Source organism: Pseudophryne corroboree, chromosome 11 (genome assembly GCF_028390025.1).
Source record: "Pseudophryne corroboree isolate aPseCor3 chromosome 11, aPseCor3.hap2, whole genome shotgun sequence".
NCBI lineage: Eukaryota > Metazoa > Chordata > Amphibia > Anura > Myobatrachidae > Pseudophryne > Pseudophryne corroboree.
The window spans coordinates 140,603,865-140,624,509 of NC_086454.1; the positions used below are offsets into that span (position 1 = coordinate 140,603,865).

Sequence of the window (20,645 nt, forward strand, 5' to 3'; positions counted from 1 at the left end):
TATAGAATCCGAGTCTCGCGATAGAATCCGAGCCTCACGAGAATCCGACAGCGTGATGATGACGTTCGGGGCGCGCTCGGGTTAACCGAGCAAGGCGGGAAGATCCGAGTCGCTCGGACCCGTGTAAAAAAACATGAAGTTCGGGCGGGTTCGGATTCAGAGAAACCGAACCCGCTCATCTCTAACACATATACACCTACCTCCTGGAGAGTGTTCTTGATCTGGCCAACTGTTTTGAAGGGGTTTTTCTTCACCAGGGAAATAATTCTTCTGTCATCCATCACAGGTGTTTTCCGTGGTCTTCCGGGTCTTTTGGTGTTGCTGAGCTCTCCGGTGCGTTCTTTCCTTTTAAGAATGTTTCAACCAGTTGATTTCGCCACACCTAATGTTTTTTCTATCTCTCTGATGGGTTTGTTTTGATTTTTCAGCCTAATGATGGCTTGATTCACTGATAGTGGCAGCTCTTTGGATCTCATATTGAGAGTCAACAGCAACAGATTCCAAATGCAAATGTCACACCTGGAATCTACTCCAGACCTTTTACCTGCTTAATTGATGATGAAATAATGAGGGAATAGCCCACTCCTGTCCATGAAATAGCTTTTGAGTCGATTGTCCCATTACTTTTGGTCCCTTAAAAAGAAACCGTTGTAAATCCTACACCGTTCACCTGATTTGGATGTAAATACCCTCAAATTAAAGCAGAAAGTCTGCAGTTAAAGCACATCTTGTTTCATTTCAAATCCATTGTGGTGGTGTATAGAGCCAAATATATGAGAATTGTGTCAGTGTCCCAATATTTATGGACCTGACTGTATTTCCTGCTCATCATTATAGGGAAATACCATGTGCATAGTTGCAGAGCCCAGTATCAAACACAGACCTAATAGTATGTGCAGGGCCGGATTAAGCCTTGGGGGTGCCAGGGGCACTTAATACAGGGGGGCTCTGGTAGAGCGGGGGTGTATATTAGAGTTAATTGATAAGAAAGTGTTTCAACACAGGTGATTGCAATCATAATTTAAGAAAGAAGTCCAGGTAGAGAGCATTTTGTCCCTCCTGGAATGGGTCATGTTGGGATGTATGGATTGTGCATATTAAATTTAAACCAATGGTGTATATTAGATTTGAACTAATAGTTACATAATGCCTAGATAATCAAAGGGTTCCAACACTGGGAAAGCAAAACCTTCCACCAAGCCTGGAGAGTAACCTGCACCGAGATGAATTAATTATGGTATGTGCTACAAAGTTGGGGTGCCTTCTGTTATGCCTGTTCAGAACCCCTAATTTGGGGTGATTTCACATATGTCCATGTCAATAGGAAGCTGAAGGTTCAAGAGGTGCTACCAACTAGTTTAGGTAAGAATATAGTATCAAATCCCCAAAGAGAGGGGAAACACAACCCAACTAACCAATTATTGGTTAGTTGGGTTGTGTGCACCCCAATCGTAACTGGTTTCTCTTTCCTATCCCCTCTCTATGGGGATTTGATACTAATGCCTGGATACTGTTTATAGCTCCACCTTATTGAAAGACAACTTTTTATAAAATGTACTTGTAGTACAACGAAGACAACATAAACAACCTTAAAATGCACGTATAAATCTAAAATTCTATAATTTATGCAAGAATAGCAGTATCCTCTGTACTTGCTCACTGCGACAGGACACAGGAGGACTCCATATGTGTGTGTCTCTGTCTAGACCAGGCATTCCCAACCACGGTCCTCAAGGCACACCAACAGTGCAGGTTTTAGTGATATACAGGCTTCAGCAGAGATGGTTAAATCAAAATAACTGAGGTACTAATTAAGTCACCTGTGCTGAAGCCTGGATATCACTAAAACCTGCAATGTTAGTGTGCCTCGAGGACCGTGGTTGGGAATGCCTGGTCTAGACACTCAATAGATAGCAGGTTACACGGGTGTAGTACGGCTGACCGGCGGTCTCCTGGCCGCCGGTCAGCTTACCGACGCCGGGATCCCGGCAGCATACCGACGCCGGGATCCCGGCGGGGAGGGGCGAGTGCAGCAAGCCCCTTGCGGGCTCGCTGCGCTCGCCACGCTGTGGGCTCGGTGGCGACCTGCGGTTGCCACGGGTTCTATTCCCACTCTATGGGTGTCGTGGACATCCACGAGTGGAAATAGTCCCTGTTGGTCGGCATGCCGACCATTGGGACAGTGACCCGTCGGGCTGGTGGAGGAGGTCATGTGACTGTCGGTCAGCTGACCGGCGATCACATGAATACCACCCGGTTACACAGATCCCAGACTCCCAGGCAGGGAGGAGGAGAAGCTGGAATCCCTGTGTCACTACTATCTCTACTCTGGTCGGTATCTCATGAAACCTGATACTCCCGTGTCTCTGCCTGCACTACATACTGTCCTGCTCATTCTGGCTACCTGGTTCTGCTGTTGCATAAGAGGAAAAAGCTAGTGATGGCAGTGTGCTCTGGCTGGGGGGCCCCCTGGCAAAAGGGGCACGGGGTACAGTATGCCCTGCATCACCCCCATTAATCTGGCTATGAGTCTGTGTATTCTGTAATAGTTATCAGAGGTAAGTGATTAGGTTTTTCTGTTTATGGAACGGCATCCGGTCTTTAGGTCAACTGCACTTAGGTCGACACTCATGAGGTCGACCACTATTGGTTGACATGTACAAGGTTGACATGGAAAAAGGACAACATGAGTTTTTCACATTTTTTGAACGTTTTTTGAACTTTTTAATACTGTACGATCCGCGTGGACTATGATTGGGAGTGAAGCGAGCCATGCGAGGGGACACGGTGCACTAATTAGGGTTCCCAATCACTTTATGAAGAAAACCACAACAAGAAGTGAAATAATCGCATGTCGACCTTTTTCCATGTGGACCTTGTTCATGTTGACCTAATGACCGTGTCGACCTATTTCAGATGTTGACCTAGCCACTGTCGACCAATAGTGGCCGACCTTGTTACTGTCGACCCTATGATCCACACCGTTATGGAACATATTGTTGTACACTTCCGCTGACTCGTCAATGTAACTAAGCAAGGCTCAGGCTAAACTTTGTGTAACTAAAACAGCATTATGTTTTTTAGTCTTGCAGATAAGATATGTCTCTCTTTATGCATTAGAATGTGCAGCAATAGTCGTATGCTTGGATATGTAATTAACTACTGAACTGATTTTTTCTCAGAATTTTTTTTCATTTAAAAAAGTTGAAAAAGTCTTTTAAATAATATATATATATAAATATTTTCTTTAACAAAATATATACCTAAGGGGTGTTTTACACACTCCCAATCCCATTTGTCTGTAGGCCCTCATTGTAAAACTTCTCCCCCCCCCCCTCCCCACAGGGCCGGATTAAGCCTTCGGGGGGCCCGGGGCACTAAAGACAGGGGGCCCTCCTGGTTATGTCTCTGTGTGTGTACTCCTCCTCCTGCAACAGCAATTCCCTGTACCCACATACAGAGCTTGATTTAAACCTCATTGGGATCTTAAGCAAGAAATCTGTTTGGGGACCCCCTCCCTCAACTGCATGCAATTTCACACACACACACACACACACACACACACACACACACACGCACTCACACTGCCCCCCATAGCCACACACACACACACACACACACACACACACACACACACACACACACACACACACACACACACACACTGCCCCCATAGCTGCACACATAAACACACACTGCCTTAGTGACACAGACTCCCCTTACTGACGCAGACACTATCTTACTGACATAGACACACTTATACCCCTTTTCTCTGACGTCCTAAGTGGATGCTGGGACTCCGTAAGGACCATGGGGAATAGCGGCTCCGCAGGAGACTGGGCACAACTAAAGAAAGCTTTAGGACTACCTGGTGTGCACTGGCTCCTCCCACTATGACCCTCCTCCAGACCTCAGTTAGATTCTTGTGCCTGGCTGAGCTGGATGCACACTAGGGGCTCTCCTGAGCTCCTAGAAAGAAAGTATAGTTTAGGTTTTTTATTTTACAGTGAGATCTGCTGGCAACAGACTCACTGCAGCGAGGGACTAAGGGGAGAAGATGCGAACCTACCTAACTGGTGGTAGCTTGGGCTTCTTAGGCTACTGGACACCATTAGCTCCAGAGGGATCGACCGCATGGAACCGGCCATTGATGTTCGGACCCGAAGCCGCGCCGCCGGCCCCCTTACAGAGCCAGAAGCAAGAAGAGTCCGGAAAATCGGCGGCAGAAGACATCAGTCTTCACCAAGGTAGCGCACAGCACTGCAGCTGTGCGCCATTGCTCCTCATACACACTTCACACTCCGGTCACTGAGGGTGCAGGGCGCTGGGGGGGGGGGGGGGGGGGGCGCCCTGAGCAGCAATAAAAACACCTTGGCTGGCAAATATATCACAATATATAGCCCCAGAGGCTATATATGTGATAATTACCCCTGCCAGAATTCATTAAAAAGCGGGAGAAAAGTCCGCGAAAAAGGGGCGGAGCTATCTCCCTCAGCACACTGGCGCCATTTTTTCTTCACAGTGCAGCTGGAAGACAGCTCCCCAGGCTCTCCCCTGTAGTTTTCAGGCTCAAAGAGTTAAAAAGAGAGGGGGGGCACTAAATTTAGGCGCAATATTGTTTAAACAAGCAGCTATTGGGGGAAAAATCACTCAGTTATAGTGTTAATCCCTGCATTATATAGCGCTCTGGTGTGTGCTGGCATACTCTCTCTCTGTCTCCCCAAAGAACTTTGTGGGGTCCTGTCCTCAGTCAGAGCATTCCCTGTGTGTGTGCTGTGTGTCGGTACGGCTGTGTCGACATGTGGGATGAGGAAGGTTACGTGGAGGTGGAGCAGAGGCCGATAAATGGGATGTCGCCCCCTGTGGGGCCGACACCAGAGTGGATGGATAGGTGGAAGGTATTAACCGACAATGTCAACTCCTTAAATAGAAGGCTGGATGACGTAAAACAGCTGTGGGACAGCCGGCTTCTCAGCCCGCGCCTGCCCAGGCGTCTCGAAGGCCATCAGGGGCTCAAAAGAGCGCCCGTTACCTCAGATGGCAGACACAGATGTCGACACGGAGTCTGACTCCAGTGTCGACGAGGTTGAGACATATACACAATCCACTAGGAACATCCGTTACATGATCTCGGCAATGAAAAATGTGTTACGCATTTCTGACATGAACCCAAGTACCACATAAAAGGGGTTTTATTTTTGGGGAGAAAAAGCAGCCAGTGTTTTGTTCCCCCATCAGATGAATGAATGAAGTGTGTAAAGTAGCGTGGGTTCCCACGATAAGAAACTGGTAATTTCTAAAAAGTTACTGATGGCGTTCCCTTTCCCGCCAGAGGATAGGTCACGTTGGGAGATATCCCTTAGGGTGGATAAGGCGCTCACACGTTTGTCAAAAAAGGTGGCACTGCCGTCTTAGGATACGGCCACCTTGAAGGAGCCGGCTGATAAAAAGCAGGAGGCTAGCCTGAAGGCTGTATATACACACTCAGGTTATATACTGAGACCTGCAATTGCCTCAGCATAAATAGTGCTGCTGCAGCGTGGTCTGATACCCAGTCAGATAATATTAATACTCTAAGACATAATAGTTTGCTAACATAGAGCATATAAAAGACGTCGTCTTAGATATAAAGGATGCACAGAGGGATATTTGCCGGCTGGCATCCAGAATTAATGCAATGTCCATTCTGCCAGGAAGGTATTAGAAACCCGGCAGTGGACAGGTGATGCTGCCTATAAAAGGCACATGGTGATTCTGCCTTATAAGGGTGAGGAATTGTTTGGGGATGGTCTCTGGGACCTCGTATCCACAGCAACAGCTGGGAAGAAATTTTTTTACCTCAGGTTTCCTCACAGCCTAAGAAAGCACTGTATTTTCAGGTACAGTCCTTTCGGCTTCAGAAATGCAAGCGGGTCAAAGGCGCTTCCTTTTCTGCACAGAGACAAGAGAAGAAGGAAAAAGCTGCACCAGCAGCCAGTTCCCAGGATCAAAAATCTTCCCCCGCTTCGTCTGAGTCCACCGCATGACGTTAGGGCTCCACAGGTGGAGACAGGTGCAGTAGGGGCGCGTCTCGGGAACTTCAGGGACCAGTGGGCTTGCCCACAGGTGGATCCCTAGGTTCTGCAAATAGTATCACAGGGATACAGGCTGGAGTTCGAGGCGACTCCCCCTCGCCGTTACCTCACATCAGCCTTGCCTGCTGCCCTCGGAGAAAGGTAGTACTGGCGGCAATTCACAAGCTGTACTTCCAGCAGGTGAAATCAAGGTACCCCTCCTTCAACAAGGCCGGGGTTACTATTCCAAAATGTTGTGGTACCGAAACCAGACGGTTCGGTGAGACCCATTCTAAAATTGAAAGCCTTGAACACTTATATACGAAGGTTCAAGTTCATAATGGAATCGCTCAGGGCGATTATTGCAAGCCTGGAGAATTTCATGGTATCACTGGACATCAAGGATGCTTACCTGCATGTCCCTATTTACCCTCTTCACCAGGAGTACCTCAAAATTGTGGTACAGGATTGTCATTACCAATTCCAGACGTTGCCGTTGGTCTGTCCCCGGCACCGAGGTATTTACCAAGGTAATGGCCGAAATAATTATCCTGTACTTGGACGATCTCCTTATAAAGGCGAGGTCCAGGGAGCAGTTATTCGGATGAGTAGCACTATCTCGGGAAGTGCTACAACAGCACGGCTGGATTCTGAATATTCCAAAGTCGCAGCTGGTTCCTACGACGCGTCTACTGTTCCTGGGTATGGTTCTGGACACAGAACAGGATAAAAAGGGTTTCTCCTGGAGGGGAAGTCCAAGGAGTTGTCGTCTCTAGACAGAGACCTCCTAATACGTATATAGGTGTCGGTGCATCAATGCACGCGAGCCCTGGGAAGGATGGCAGCTTCTTACGAAGAAATTCCATTCGCCAGGTCCCATGCAAGATCCAGTGGGATCTGTTGGACAAGTGGTCCGGGTCGCATCTTCAGATGCATCGGCGGATAACCCTGTCTCCAAGGGCCAGGGTGTCGCGGTTGTGGTGGCTGCAGAGTGCTCATCTTCTAGGGGGCCGCAGATTCGGCATACAGGACTGGGTCCTGGTGACCACGGATGCCAGCCTTCGAGGCTGGGGGGCAGTCACACAGGGAAGAAACTTCCAAGGCTATGGAAAAGTCAGGAGACTTCCCTACACATAAATATTCTGGAACTAAGGGCCATTTACAATGCCTTAAGTCAGGCTAGACCCCTGCTTCAACACCGGCCGGTGCTGATCCAGTCAGACAACATCACGGCGGTCGCTCATGTAAACCGACAGGGCGGCACAAGAAGCAGGATGGCGATGGCAGAAGCCACAAGATTCTCCGATGGGCGGAAAATCATGTGTTAGCACTGTCAGCAGTGTTCATTCCCGGAGTGGACAACTGAGAAGCAGACTTTCTCAGAAGACACGACCTCTACCCGGGAGAGTGGGGACTTCATCCAGAAGTTTTCCAAATGATTGTACACCGTTGGGAAAGGCCACAGGTGGACATGATGGCGTCCCACCTCAACAAAAAGCTACAAAGATATTGCGCCAGATCAAGGGACCCTCAGGCGATAGCTGTGGACGCTCTGGTAACACCGTGGGTGTACCAGTCGGTGTATGTGTTCCCTTCTCTGCCTCTCTTACCCAGAGTACTGAGAATAATAAGAAGGAGAGGAGTAAGAACTATACTCATTGTTCCGGGTTGGCCAAGAAGAGCTTGGTAACCAGAACTCCAAGAAATGATCTCAGAGGACCCATGGCCTCTGCCGCTCAGACAGGACCTGCTGCAGCAGGGGGCCTGTCTGTTCCAAGATGTACCGCGGCTGCGTTTGACGGCATTGCGGTTGAACGCCGGATCCTGAATTCTGGAGGAAGTTATCCCTACGCTATTTAAAGCTAGGAAAGAAGTGAATGCAAACCATTATCACCGCATATGGTGGAAATATGTTGCGTGCTGTGAGGCCAGGAAGGCCCCAAAGGAGAAATTTCAGCTAGGTAGATTTCTGAACTTCCTACAGTCAGAGGTGACTATGGGCCTAAAATTGGGTTCCTTGAAGGTCCAGATTTCGGCTCTATCGATTTTCTTCCAAAATAGAACTGGCTTCACTGCCTGAAGTTCGGACTTTTGTTAAGGGAGTGCTGCATAGTCAGCCCCGTTTGTGACTCAAGTGGCACCGTGGGATCTCAACGTGGTGTTGGATTTCCTTAAGTCGCATTGGGTTGAGCCACTTAAATCCGTGGAGCTACAATACCTCACGTGGAAAGTGGTCATGCTGTGGGCCGTGGCATCGGCCAGGCGTGTATCAGAATTGGCGGCTTTGTCATACAAAAGCCCTTATCTGTATTTTATATGGATAAGGCGGAATTGAGGACTCGTTCCCAATTCCTTCCTAAGGTGGTATCAGTTTTTCATGTGAACCAACCTATTGTGGTGCCTGCGGCTACTTGGGAGTTGGAGGATTCCAAGTTACTGGACGTAGTCAGGGCCCTGAAAAGTATATGTTTCCAGGACGGCTGGAGTCAGGAAAACTGACTCGCTATTTATCCTGTATGCACCCAACAAGCTGGGTGCTCCTGCTTCTAAGCAGACTATTGCTCGCTGGATCTGTAGCACGATTCAACTTGCACATGCTGCGGCTGGACTGCCGCACCCTAAATCTGTAAAAGCCCATTCCAGGAGGAAAGTGGGCTCTTCTTGGGCGGCTGCCCGAGGGGTCTCGGCTTTACAACTTTGCCGAGCTGTTACTTGGTCGGGTTCAAACATTTTTGCAACAGTCTACAAGTTTGATACCCTGGCTGAGGAGGACCTAGAGTTTGCTCATTCGGTGCTGCAGAGTAATCCGCACTCTCCCGCCCGTTTGGGAGCTTTGGTATAATCCCCATGGTCCTTACGGAGTCCCAGCATCCACTTAGGACGTCAGAGAAAATAAGATTTTACTCACCGGTAAATCTATTTCTCGTAGTCCGTAGTGGATGCTGGGCGCCCATCCCAAGTGCGGATTGTCTGCAATACTTGTTTATAGTTATTGATACCTAAAGGGTTATTGTTGAGCCATCTGTTGAGAGGCTCTGTTATGTTCATACTGTTAACTGGGTATAATATCACGAGTTGTGTCAGCTCTTCCGGGCACAGTATCCTAACTGAGGTCTGGAGGAGGGTCATAGTGGGAGGAGCCAGTGCACACCAGGTAGTCCTAAAGCTTTCTTTAGTTGTGCCCAGTCTCCTGCGGAGCCGCTATTCCCCATGGTCCTTACGGAGTTCCCAGCATCCACTACGGACTACGAGAAATAGATTTACCGGTGAGTAAAATCTTATTTTCCACCTCTGTGGCACGGGTCGCAGCCGTGTCGCCTGACATGGCTGCGACCCGTGCTACAGCCCCCTTCCCACAGCGTTCACAACCCGATTGCCTGGTTGGTGACGCTACTGATGCGGCAGGGGCGGCGCTGGGCGATCACATGATCTCCCAGCGCCGCCCTCCCATACACTGTGAATGGGAGCCGTGTCGCCTCGTTACCGGGTTGAACATGTGTTCAACCCGGCTAGCTACCCGGGTAGGATTCCTGGATCACTTGATCCGGGAATCTGCAGGGGGACCCTTTTCCACTGGGGAAAAACACGGGTAAATGCGCACCCCCGCACATTTACCCGTGTTTAAAAAGCTAGTGATATTAGTGATGCACATTACTGACACAGACACCTCGTAATGACACAAACACTGACATTCACCCCTTACTGACACAAATGCCTACACTGACACCACTTAATGACAGAAAGCCCTTATGGACACAGACAGCACATTCACAAATGCATACTTGCTCACAGACATCCCTTACTGACACAAATACCTGTTACTACTGACACACACAACACCGACACACTTACTGACAGACACCCCTTACTGATACAGACATCCCTTACTAACTCACTTACTGACAGATACTACTTACTGACACCACTTATTGGCATATTACCATACATATTTGCTGACAGACATCCCTTACTGACACAACTTACTTGATGCCGATACCCCTTACTGACACACACAGCACTAACACACCTACTGACACAGGTGTCACTTAGTGACAGACACCACTTGTTGACCAAGACCCCCCTTACTGAAACACACACTAACCGACACCACTTACTGACACACACACACACTTCATGACATGCATTCAGACAGCACGAGAAGACACAGCCTTCATGATATGTTTGCAAACCCCCCCCCTTCCCGGACTGTAGCAGGAGAATGTCCCAGGAAATACCTCACCCCCACTACTACAGACTGAAACACACACTACTACTGTGGTGGCTTGGCGATTACTTCTCCCAAATCCGGTCTACCTTGCTTTCTTAACCTTTTGCACTTCTAATCAGCACTGCAGTCAGAGGTCTGACTCTCTGTTCAGTCTCCTCTTCCCTTCTAGTCCGACTCCGACGGACTCGACTCCGCACTGGGTGTCCGTCTCTCCTCAGTGATGCTGGGAGGAGGCGTGTCTATCCAAACCAGAGAGCTACTGCTGTAGCTCTTAACCCTTCGTGCAGCTGCCCACTGCGTGACTGTGTGCAGTCAGCAGGGGACTGCTATGTCAGAGACAGAGTAGCACAGCCGGGGGGCCCCATGAGATAGGAGGGCCCGGGGTACTTAAATCCTGTGACCCCCCCTTAATCCGGCTCTGCCCCCCCATCAGAAATAGCCCCACCCCCCTAGTGTTATCTAACTCCACTCCTATTGGTAATAGACCCCAGTGTCAGAGCCCCCACGCCCCCTGTGTCAATGGGCACCCCACTGTTTAGTGCCCCCTGCCCATGTGTCACATAGAGTGTGATTTTTATTTTGAATGTATGATCCCTCTCCAGCTAAAAATCTTTTTAAGGTACACCCCCCCCCAGTGTAAAAAAAGGGACCCCACTATATTAGACCCCTCCCTTGAAGAGCCCCTCCCCCTCACCTTATTGCAGACAGTGCAGCAGAGCATGGTGTAGGGGAACTGATCATCAGTTTCCTATGCTGCAACTGATCTCTGCACATGTAGAGATCAGCATACTGTAGTTGTGTAGTTTCGGCACATGCGCCACAGAATGACACTCGCAAGGCCTTTTGGAGCGCAGTTTCTGGAGTGACCGCTTCGTCACTTCCAGGGGTCCGCAGCAGCAGCAGCAGGAGGAAGAAAGTTCTGCACTTGTGCAGAACGAATTTCCTCCACTGAAGACGGGGTACATGCTGCGTGTTGTATATGCTGCGATCTGGCCGGGTATCGTGCTCCTGGCTGCGGACGCATCACATGCGACTATGCTAGGCAAGTGGTTAAATTGAGATAATTGCTATTGCTAGTATTATAGTATACTGTTATCATTTTGTAATAACTCATTAGTAAATAGCTTTCCTTATGAGGGTGGATGTACCAACGTGTTGTGGTATATGCCACCACACATTGTGCTGCACTAATCACACATGCGCTAAAATATGCAATTAGTGTTGGGTAGGACAGCTGTTGTGATCGAAGCTGTCCTTTGCGATGCGTCTCTGTCTCTGGACTACCGGTATCGGCCCCGGGAGTCCATCAGTGCGTGCTGGGAGGGATCCGTGGTGCATGGTGGGAGGGATCCCTCACACAGTGCAAAGGAGAAAGAAGTAGAGATGAGCGCCTGAAATTTTTCGGGTTTTGTGTTTTGGTTTTGGGTTCGGTTCCGCGGCCGTGTTTTGGGTTCGACCGCGTTTTGGCAAAACCTCACCGAATTTTTTTTGTCGGATTCGGGTGTGTTTTGGATTCGGGTGTTTTTTTAAAAAAACACTAAAAAACAGCTTAAATCATAGAATTTGGGGGTCATTTTGATCCCATATTATTATTAACCTCAAAAACCATAATTTCCACTCATTTTCAGTCTATTCTGAATACCTCACACCTCACAATATTATTTTTAGTCCTAAAATTTGCACCAAGGTCGCTGGATGACTAAGCTAAGCGACACTAGTGGCCGACACAAACACCTGGCCCATCTAGGAGTGGCACTGCAGTGTCACGCAGGATGTCCCTTCCAAAAAACCCTCCCCAATCAGCACACGACGCAAAGAAAAAAAGAGGCGCAATGAGGTAGCTGACTGTGTGAGTAAGATAAGCGACCCTAGTGGCCGACACAAACACCGGGCCCATTTAGGAGTGGCACTGCAGTGTCACGCAGGATGTCCCTTCCAAAAAACCCTCCCCAATCAGCACATGACGCAAAGAAAAAAAGAGGCGCAATGAGGTAGCTGACTGTGTGAGTAAGATTAGCGACCCTAGTGGCCGACACAAACACCGGGCCCATTTAGGAGTGGCACTGCAGTGTCACGCAGGATGTCCCTTCCAAAAAACCCTCCCCAATCAGCACATGACGCAAAGAAAAAAAGAGGCGCAATGAGGTAGCTGACTGTGTGAGTAAGATAAGCGACCCTAGTGGCCGACACAAACACCGGGCCCATTTAGGAGTGGCACTGCAGTGTCACGCAGGATGTCCCTTCCAAAAAACCCTCCCCAATCAGCACATGACGCAAAGAAAAAAAGAGGCGCAATGAGGTAGCTGACTGTGTGAGTAAGATTAGCGACCCTAGTGGCCGACACAAACACCGGGCCCATTTAGGAGTGGCACTGCAGTGTCACGCAGGATGTCCCTTCCAAAAAACCCTCCCCAATCAGCACATGACGCAAAGAAAAAAAGAGGCGCAATGAGGTAGCTGACTGTGTGAGTAAGATTAGCGACCCTAGTGGCCGACACAAACACCGGGCCCATTTAGGAGTGGCACTGCAGTGTCACGCAGGATGTCCCTTCCAAAAAACCCTCCCCAATCAGCACATGACGCAAAGAAAAAAAGAGGCGCAATGAGGTAGCTGACTGTGTGAGTAAGATTAGCGACCCTAGTGGCCGACACAAACACCGGGCCCATTTAGGAGTGGCACTGCAGTGTCACGCAGGATGTCCCTTCCAAAAAACCCTCCCCAATCAGCACATGACGCAAAGAAAAAAAGAGGCGCAATGAGGTAGCTGACTGTGTGAGTAAGATTAGCGACCCTAGTGGCCGACACAAACACCGGGCCCATTTAGGAGTGGCACTGCAGTGTCACGCAGGATGTCCCTTCCAAAAAACCCTCCCCAATCAGCACATGACGCAAAGAAAAAAAGAGGCGCAATGAGGTAGCTGACTGTGTGAGTAAGATTAGCGACCCTAGTGGCCGACACAAACACCGGGCCCATTTAGGAGTGGCACTGCAGTGTCACGCAGGATGTCCCTTCCAAAAAACCCTCCCCAATCAGCACATGACGCAAAGAAAAAAAGAGGCGCAATGAGGTAGCTGACTGTGTGAGTAAGATTAGCGACCCTAGTGGCCGACACAAACACCGGGCCCATTTAGGAGTGGCACTGCAGTGTCACGCAGGATGTCCCTTCCAAAAAACCCTCCCCAAACAGCACATGACGCAAAGAAAAATAAAAGAAAAAAGAGGTGCAAGATGGAATTGTCCTTGGGCCCTCCCACCCACCCTTATGTTGTATAAACAAAACAGGACATGCACACTTTAACCAACCCATCATTTCAGTGACAGGGTCTGCCACACGACTGTGACTGATATGACGGGTTGGTTTGGACCCCCCCCCAAAAAAGAAGCAATTAATCTCTCCTTGCACAAACTGGCTCTACAGAGGCAAGATGTCCACCTCATCATCACCCTCCGATATATCACCGTGTACATCCCCCTCCTCATAGATTATCAATTCGTCCCCACTGGAATCCACCATCTCAGCTCCCTGTGTACTTTGTGGAGGCAATTGCTGCTGGTCAATGTCTCCGCGGAGGAATTGATTATAATTCATTTTAATGAACATCATCTTCTCCACATTTTCTGGATGTAACCTCGTACGCCGATTGCTGACAAGGTGAGCGGCGGCACTAAACACTCTTTCGGAGTACACACTTGTGGGAGGGCAACTTAGGTAGAATAAAGCCAGTTTGTGCAATGGCCTCCAAATTGCCTCTTTTTCCTGCCAGTATAAGTATGGACTGTGTGACGTGCCTACTTGGATGCGGTCACTCATATAATCCTCCACCATTCTTTCAATGGTGAGAGAATCATATGCAGTGACAGTAGACGACATGTCCGTAATCGTTGTCAGGTCCTTCAGTCCGGACCAGATGTCAGCATCAGCAGTCGCTCCAGACTGCCCTGCATCACCGCCAGCGGGTGGGCTCGGAATTCTGAGCCTTTTCCTCGCACCCCCAGTTGCGGGAGAATGTGAAGGAGGAGATGTTGACAGGTCGCGTTCCGCTTGACTTGACAATTTTCTCACCAGCAGGTCTTTCAACCCCAGCAGACTTGTGTCTGCCGGAAAGAGAGATCCAAGGTAGGCTTTAAATCTAGGATCGAGCACGGTGGCCAAAATGTAGTGCTCTGATTTCAACAGATTGACCACCCGTGAATCCTTGTTAAGCGAATTAAGGGCTCCATCCACAAGTCCCACATGCCTAGCGGAATCGCTCCGTGTTAGCTCCTCCTTCAATGTCTCCAGCTTCTTCTGCAAAAGCCTGATGAGGGGAATGACCTGACTCAGGCTGGCAGTGTCTGAACTGACTTCACGTGTGGCAAGTTCAAAGGGCATCAGAACCTTGCACAACGTTGAAATCATTCTCCACTGCGCTTGAGACAGGTGCATTCCACCTCCTATATCGTGCTCAATTGTATAGGCTTGAATGGCCTTTTGCTGCTCCTCCAACCTCTGAAGCATATAGAGGGTTGAATTCCACCTCGTTACCACTTCTTGCTTCAGATGATGGCAGGGCAGGTTCAGTAGTTTTTGGTGGTGCTCCAGTCTTCTGTACGTGGTGCCTGTACGCCGAAAGTGTCCCACAATTTTTCTGGCCACCGACAGCATCTCTTGCACGCCCCTGTCGTTTTTTAAATAATTCTGCACCACCAAATTCAAGGTATGTGCAAAACATGGGACGTGCTGGAATTTGCCCATATTTAATGCACACACAATATTGCTGGCGTTGTCCGATGCCACAAATCCACAGGAGAGTCCAATTGGGGTAAGCCATTCCGCGATGATCTTCCTCAGTTGCCGTAAGAGGTTTTCAGCTGTGTGCGTATTCTGGAAAGCGGTGATACAAAGCGTAGCCTGCCTAGGAAAGAGTTGGCGTTTGCGAGATGCTGCTACTGGTGCCGCCGCTGCTGTTCTTGCGGCGGGAGTCCATACATCTACCCAGTGGGCTGTCACAGTCATATAGTCCTGACCCTGCCCTGCTCCACTTGTCCACATGTCCGTGGTTAAGTGGACATTGGGTACAACTGCGTTTTTTAAGACACTGGTGAGTCTTTTTCTGACGTCCGTGTACATTCTCGGTATCGCCTGCCTAGAGAAGTGGAACCTAGATGGTATTTGGTAACGGGGGCACACTGCCTCAATAAATTGTCTAGTTCCCTGTGAACTAACGGCGGATACCGGACGCACGTCTAACACCAACATAGTTGTCAAGGCCTCAGTTATCCGCTTTGCAGCAGGATGACTGCTGTGATATTTCATCTTCCTCGCAAAGGACTGTTGAACAGTCAATTGCTTACTGGAAGTAGTACAAGTGGGCTTACGACTTCCCCTCTGGGATGACCATCGACTCCCAGCAGCAACAACAGCAGCGCCAGCAGCAGTAGGCGTTACACGCAAGGATGCATCGGAGGAATCCCAGGCAGGAGAGGAATCGTCAGAATTGCCAGTGACATGGCCTGCAGGACTATTGGCATTCCTGGGGAAGGAGGAAATTGACACTGAGGGAGTTGGTGGGGTGGTTTGCGTGAGCTTGGTTACAAGAGGAAGGGATTTACTGGTCAGTGGACTGCTTCCGCTGTCACCCAAAGTTTTTGAACTTGTCACTGTCTTATTATGAATGCGCTGCAGGTGACGTATAAGGGAGGATGTTCCGAGGTGGTTAACGTCCTTACCCCTACTTATTATAGCTTGACAAAGGGAACACACGGCTTGACACCTGTTGTCCGCATTTCTGTTGAAATACCTCCACACCGAAGAGCTGATTTTTTTGGTATTTTCACCTGGCATGTCAACGGCCATATTCCTCCCACCGACAACAGGTGTCTCCCCGGGTGCCTGACTTAAACAAACCACCTCACCATCAGAATCCTCCTGGTCAATTTCCTCCCCAGCGCCAGCAACACCCATATCCTCCTCATCCTGGTGTACTTCAACACTGACATCTTCAATCTGACTATCAGGAACTGGACTGCGGGTGCTCCTTCCAGCACTTGCAGGGGGCGTGCAAATGGTGGAAGGCGCATGCTCTTCACGTCCAGTGTTGGGAAGGTCAGGCATCGCAACCGACACAATTGGACTCTCCTTGTGGATTTGGGATTTCGAAGAATGCACAGTTCTTTGCTGTGCTTTTGCCAGCTTGAGTCTTTTCATTTTTCTAGCGAGAGGCTGAGTGCTTCCATCCTCATGTGAAGCTGAACCACTAGCCATGAACATAGGCCAGGGCCTCAGCCGTTCCTTGCCACTCCGTGTGGTAAATGGCATATTGGCAAGTTTACGCTTCTCCTCCGACAATTTTATTTTAGGTTTTGGAGTCCTTTTTTTACTGATATTTGGTGTTTTGGATTTGACATGCTCTGTACTATGACATTGGGCATCGGCCTTGGCAGACGACGTTGCTGGCATTTCATCGTCTCGGCCATGACTAGTGGCAGCAGCTTCAGCACGAGGTGGAAGTGGATCTTGATCTTTCCCTAATTTTGGAACCTCAACATTTTTGTTCTCCATATTTTAATAGGCACAACTAAAAGGCACCTCAGGTAAACAATGGAGATGGATGGATACTAGTATACAATTATGGACGGACTGCCGAGTGCCGACACAGAGGTAGCCACAGCCGTGAACTACCGTACTGTACTGTGTCTGCTGCTAATATAGACTGGTTGATAAAGAGATGTCGTAGTATGTATGTATAAAGAAGAAAGAAAAAAAAACCACGGTTAGGTGGTATACAATTATGGACGGACTGCCGAGTGCCGACACAGAGGTAGCCACAGCCGTGAACTACCGTACTGTACTGTGTCTGCTGCTAATATAGACTGGTTGATAAAGAGATGTCGTAGTATGTATGTATGAAGAAGAAAGAAAAAAAACCACGGGTAGGTGGTATACAATTATGGACGGACTGCCGAGTGCCGACACAGAGGTAGCCACAGCCGTGAACTACCGTACTGTACTGTGTCTGCTGCTAATATAGACTGGTTGATAAAGAGATGTCGTAGTATGTATGTATAAAGAAGAAAGAAAAAAAAACCACGGTTAGGTGGTATACAATTATGGACGGACTGCCGAGTGCCGACACAGAGGTAGCCACAGCCGTGAACTACCGTACTGTACTGTGTCTGCTGCTAATATAGACTGGTTGATAAAGAGATGTAGTAGTATGTATGTATAAAGAAGAAAGAAAATAAAAACCACGGGTAGGTGGTATACAATTATGGACGGACTGCCGAGTGCCGACACAGAGGTAGCCACAGCCGTGAACTACCGTACTGTACTGTGTCTGCTGCTAATATAGACTGGTTGATAAAGAGATGTCGTAGTATGTATGTATAAAGAAGAAAGAAAAAAAAACCACGGTTAGGTGGTATACAATTATGGACGGACTGCCGAGTGCCGACACAGAGGTAGCCACAGCCGTGAACTACCGTACTGTACTGTGTCTGCTGCTAATATAGACTGGTTGATAAAGAGATGTCGTAGTATGTATGTATGAAGAAGAAAGAAAAAAAAACCACGGTTAGGTGGTATACAATTATGGACGGACTGCCGAGTGCCGACACAGAGGTAGCCACAGCCGTGAACTACCGTACTGTACTGTGTCTGCTGCTAATATAGACTGGTTGATAAAGAGATGTCGTAGTATGTATGTATAAAGAAGAAAGAAAAAAAAAACACGGTTAGGTGGTATACAATTATGGACGGACTGCCGAGTGCCGACACAGAGGTAGCCACAGCCGTAAACTACCGTACTGTACTGTGTCTGCTGCTAATATAGACTGGTTGATAAAGGATGTCGTAGTATGTATGTATGAAGAAGAAAGAAAAAAAAACCACGGTTAGGTGGTAAACAATTATGGACGGACTGCCGAGTGCCGACACAGAGGTAGCCACAGCCGTGAACTACCGTACTGTACTGTGTCTGCTGCTAATATAGACTGGTTGATAAAGAGATGTCGTAGTATGTATGTATAAAGAAGAAAGAAAAAAAAACCACGGTTAGGTGGTATACAATTATGGACGGACTGCCGAGTGCCGACACAGAGGTAGCCACAGCCGTGAACTACCGTACTGTACTGTGTCTGCTGCTAATATAGACTGGTTGATAAAGAGATGTAGTAGTATGTATGTATAAAGAAGAAAGAAAAAAAAACCACGGGTAGGTGGTATACAATTATGGATGGACTGCCGAGTGCCGACACAGAGGTAGCTACAGCCGTGAACTACCGTACTGTGTCTGCTGCGACTGGATGATAAATAATGATATAAAAAATATATATATATCACTACTGCAGCCGGACAGGTATATATATTATATAATGACGGACCTGCTGGACACTGTCTGTCAGCAGAATGAGTTTTTTATAGAATAAAAAAAAAAACACCACACAAGTGAAGTCACACGACGAGTGTTTAACTTTTTCAGGCAATCACAATATAGTATACTACTAACTATACTGGTGGTCAGTGTGGTCAGGTCACTGGTCAGTCACACTGGCAGTGGCACTCCTGCAGCAAAAGTGTGCACTGTTTAATTTTAATATAATATGTACTCCTGGCTCCTGCTATAACCTATAACTGGCACTGCAGTGCTCCCCAGTCTCCCCCACAATTATAAGCTGTGTGAGCTGAGCACAGTCAGATATATAATATATACATAGATGATGCAGCACTCTGGGCTGAGCAGTGCACACAGATATGGTATGTGACTGTCTTGTACTCCTGGCTCCTGCTATAACCTATAACTGGCACTGCAGTGCTCCCCAGTCTCCCCCACAATTATAAGCTGTGTGAGCTGAGCACAGTCAGATATATAATATATACATAGATGATGCAGGCATGCAGCACACTGGGCTGAGCAGTGCACACAGATATGGTATGTGACTGAGTCACTGTGTGTACCGTTTTTTTCAGGCAGAGAACGGATATATTAAATAAAACAACTGCACTGCTGGTGGTCACTGTGGTCAGTCACTAAACTCTGCACTCTCTTCTACAGTATCAGCCTCAGGTCAATCTCTCTCTCTCTCTCCTAATCTAAATGGAGAGGACGCCAGCCACGTCCTCTCCCTATCAATCTCAATGCACGTGTGAAAATGGCGGCGACGCGCGGCTCCTTATATAGAATCCGAGTCTCGCGAGAATCCGACAGCGTCATGATGACGTTCGGGCGCGCTCGGGTTAACCGAGCAAGGCGGGAAGATCCGAGTCGCTCGGACCCGTGAAAAAAAACATGAAGTTCGTGCGGGTTCGGATTCAGAGAAACCGAACCCGCTCATCTCAAGAAAGAAGCCCATATACTTCTATAGCAAAAGCTGGCGTTACCCTCCGCGTGGGAGTACTGGCTTAGTATATTTGAAAATGATTTAAAAACCCTGAAAACAAGGCTGTTACTGCATATTTGCTTTGGTACATCCTGCCCAGTGAAAACTATACCGGGAGTTAGAGGAAGGCTTTATTAGAAGACAAAGAAATAAAGAATACAACATTTCAAAAATTCCCACCTGGTTTATGATAGTTGCCGAGAACTCGCTGTCATCGTAGATCCAGCCATCTACACACATCTCTGTCTCTATGTCACTAGTATTGCCTGTCATTGAGCAAATGAAATTGAGAGTTTGTATACCTCAAGCAGCTAGAGAGCTTTCCATTAGAGCCCACTGGAATAAAGGCATGCTGCCAAGTTGTTGTAAAATTGCCGTCCTCCCATGAGTCGTTGAGTCGGCAGCGATGTTTGGGAATAGCTGCTGTGAAGTTCTGCATGAGGTTGTGGCTTGCCAACATGAACACAGGCAGGGACAGCAGGATGACATGTATGATCTGAAAACGTCCCATGCCCCCTATTCTCTCCAGGATCTCCTGAAACGCCATACTGCTGCTGAGAGCCTCCACACACTAGGATCATTGGACTTATGTTGCAGACCTCATAGTTACTAGTACACCCACCTTTAGCTCTGAGTGCCAATCACAGACACAGCATGGAGGCTTTATACAAGAGTAAAGAATCTTTTGGATCAGATGAGTGCAGACCTAGGATTGTGTTAAACTTTTACTGATATACTGAAGCATTAACTTAATTAGGGTAAAGGACAGCGTATGAAGATGTAGTGCAAGTTCCACTACATATAAGTAACCTAGGGACTTATTTATTACCAGTTATTTATATAGCGCATACATTGGGAGGAAACCGGAGTACCCAGAGGAAACCCACGCAAGCACGGGTAGAATATACAAACTCCCCACAGTTAGGGCAAATGAGGGAATCAAACCCATGACCACAGTGCTGTAAGGCAGTAATGCTAACCATTACACCATCTGTGCTGGCCAAC

At 48.2% G+C, this 20,645-nt stretch overlaps 1 protein-coding gene across 1 annotated transcript in view; it reads right to left on the bottom strand.

Annotated features, from left to right (window-relative positions):
- LOC134968682 (solute carrier family 22 member 6-B-like) overlaps window positions 1–20,187 on the bottom strand; it is an 89,227-nt gene extending 69,040 nt beyond the window's left edge. Inside the window, 2 exon segments of the mRNA XM_063944199.1 lie at window positions 19,821–19,908; window positions 19,910–20,187. Of these exon segments, the coding sequence (XP_063800269.1) occupies window positions 19,821–19,908; window positions 19,910–20,187 (366 nt within the window).
- Window positions 20,188–20,645: the final 458 nt, after the last annotated feature.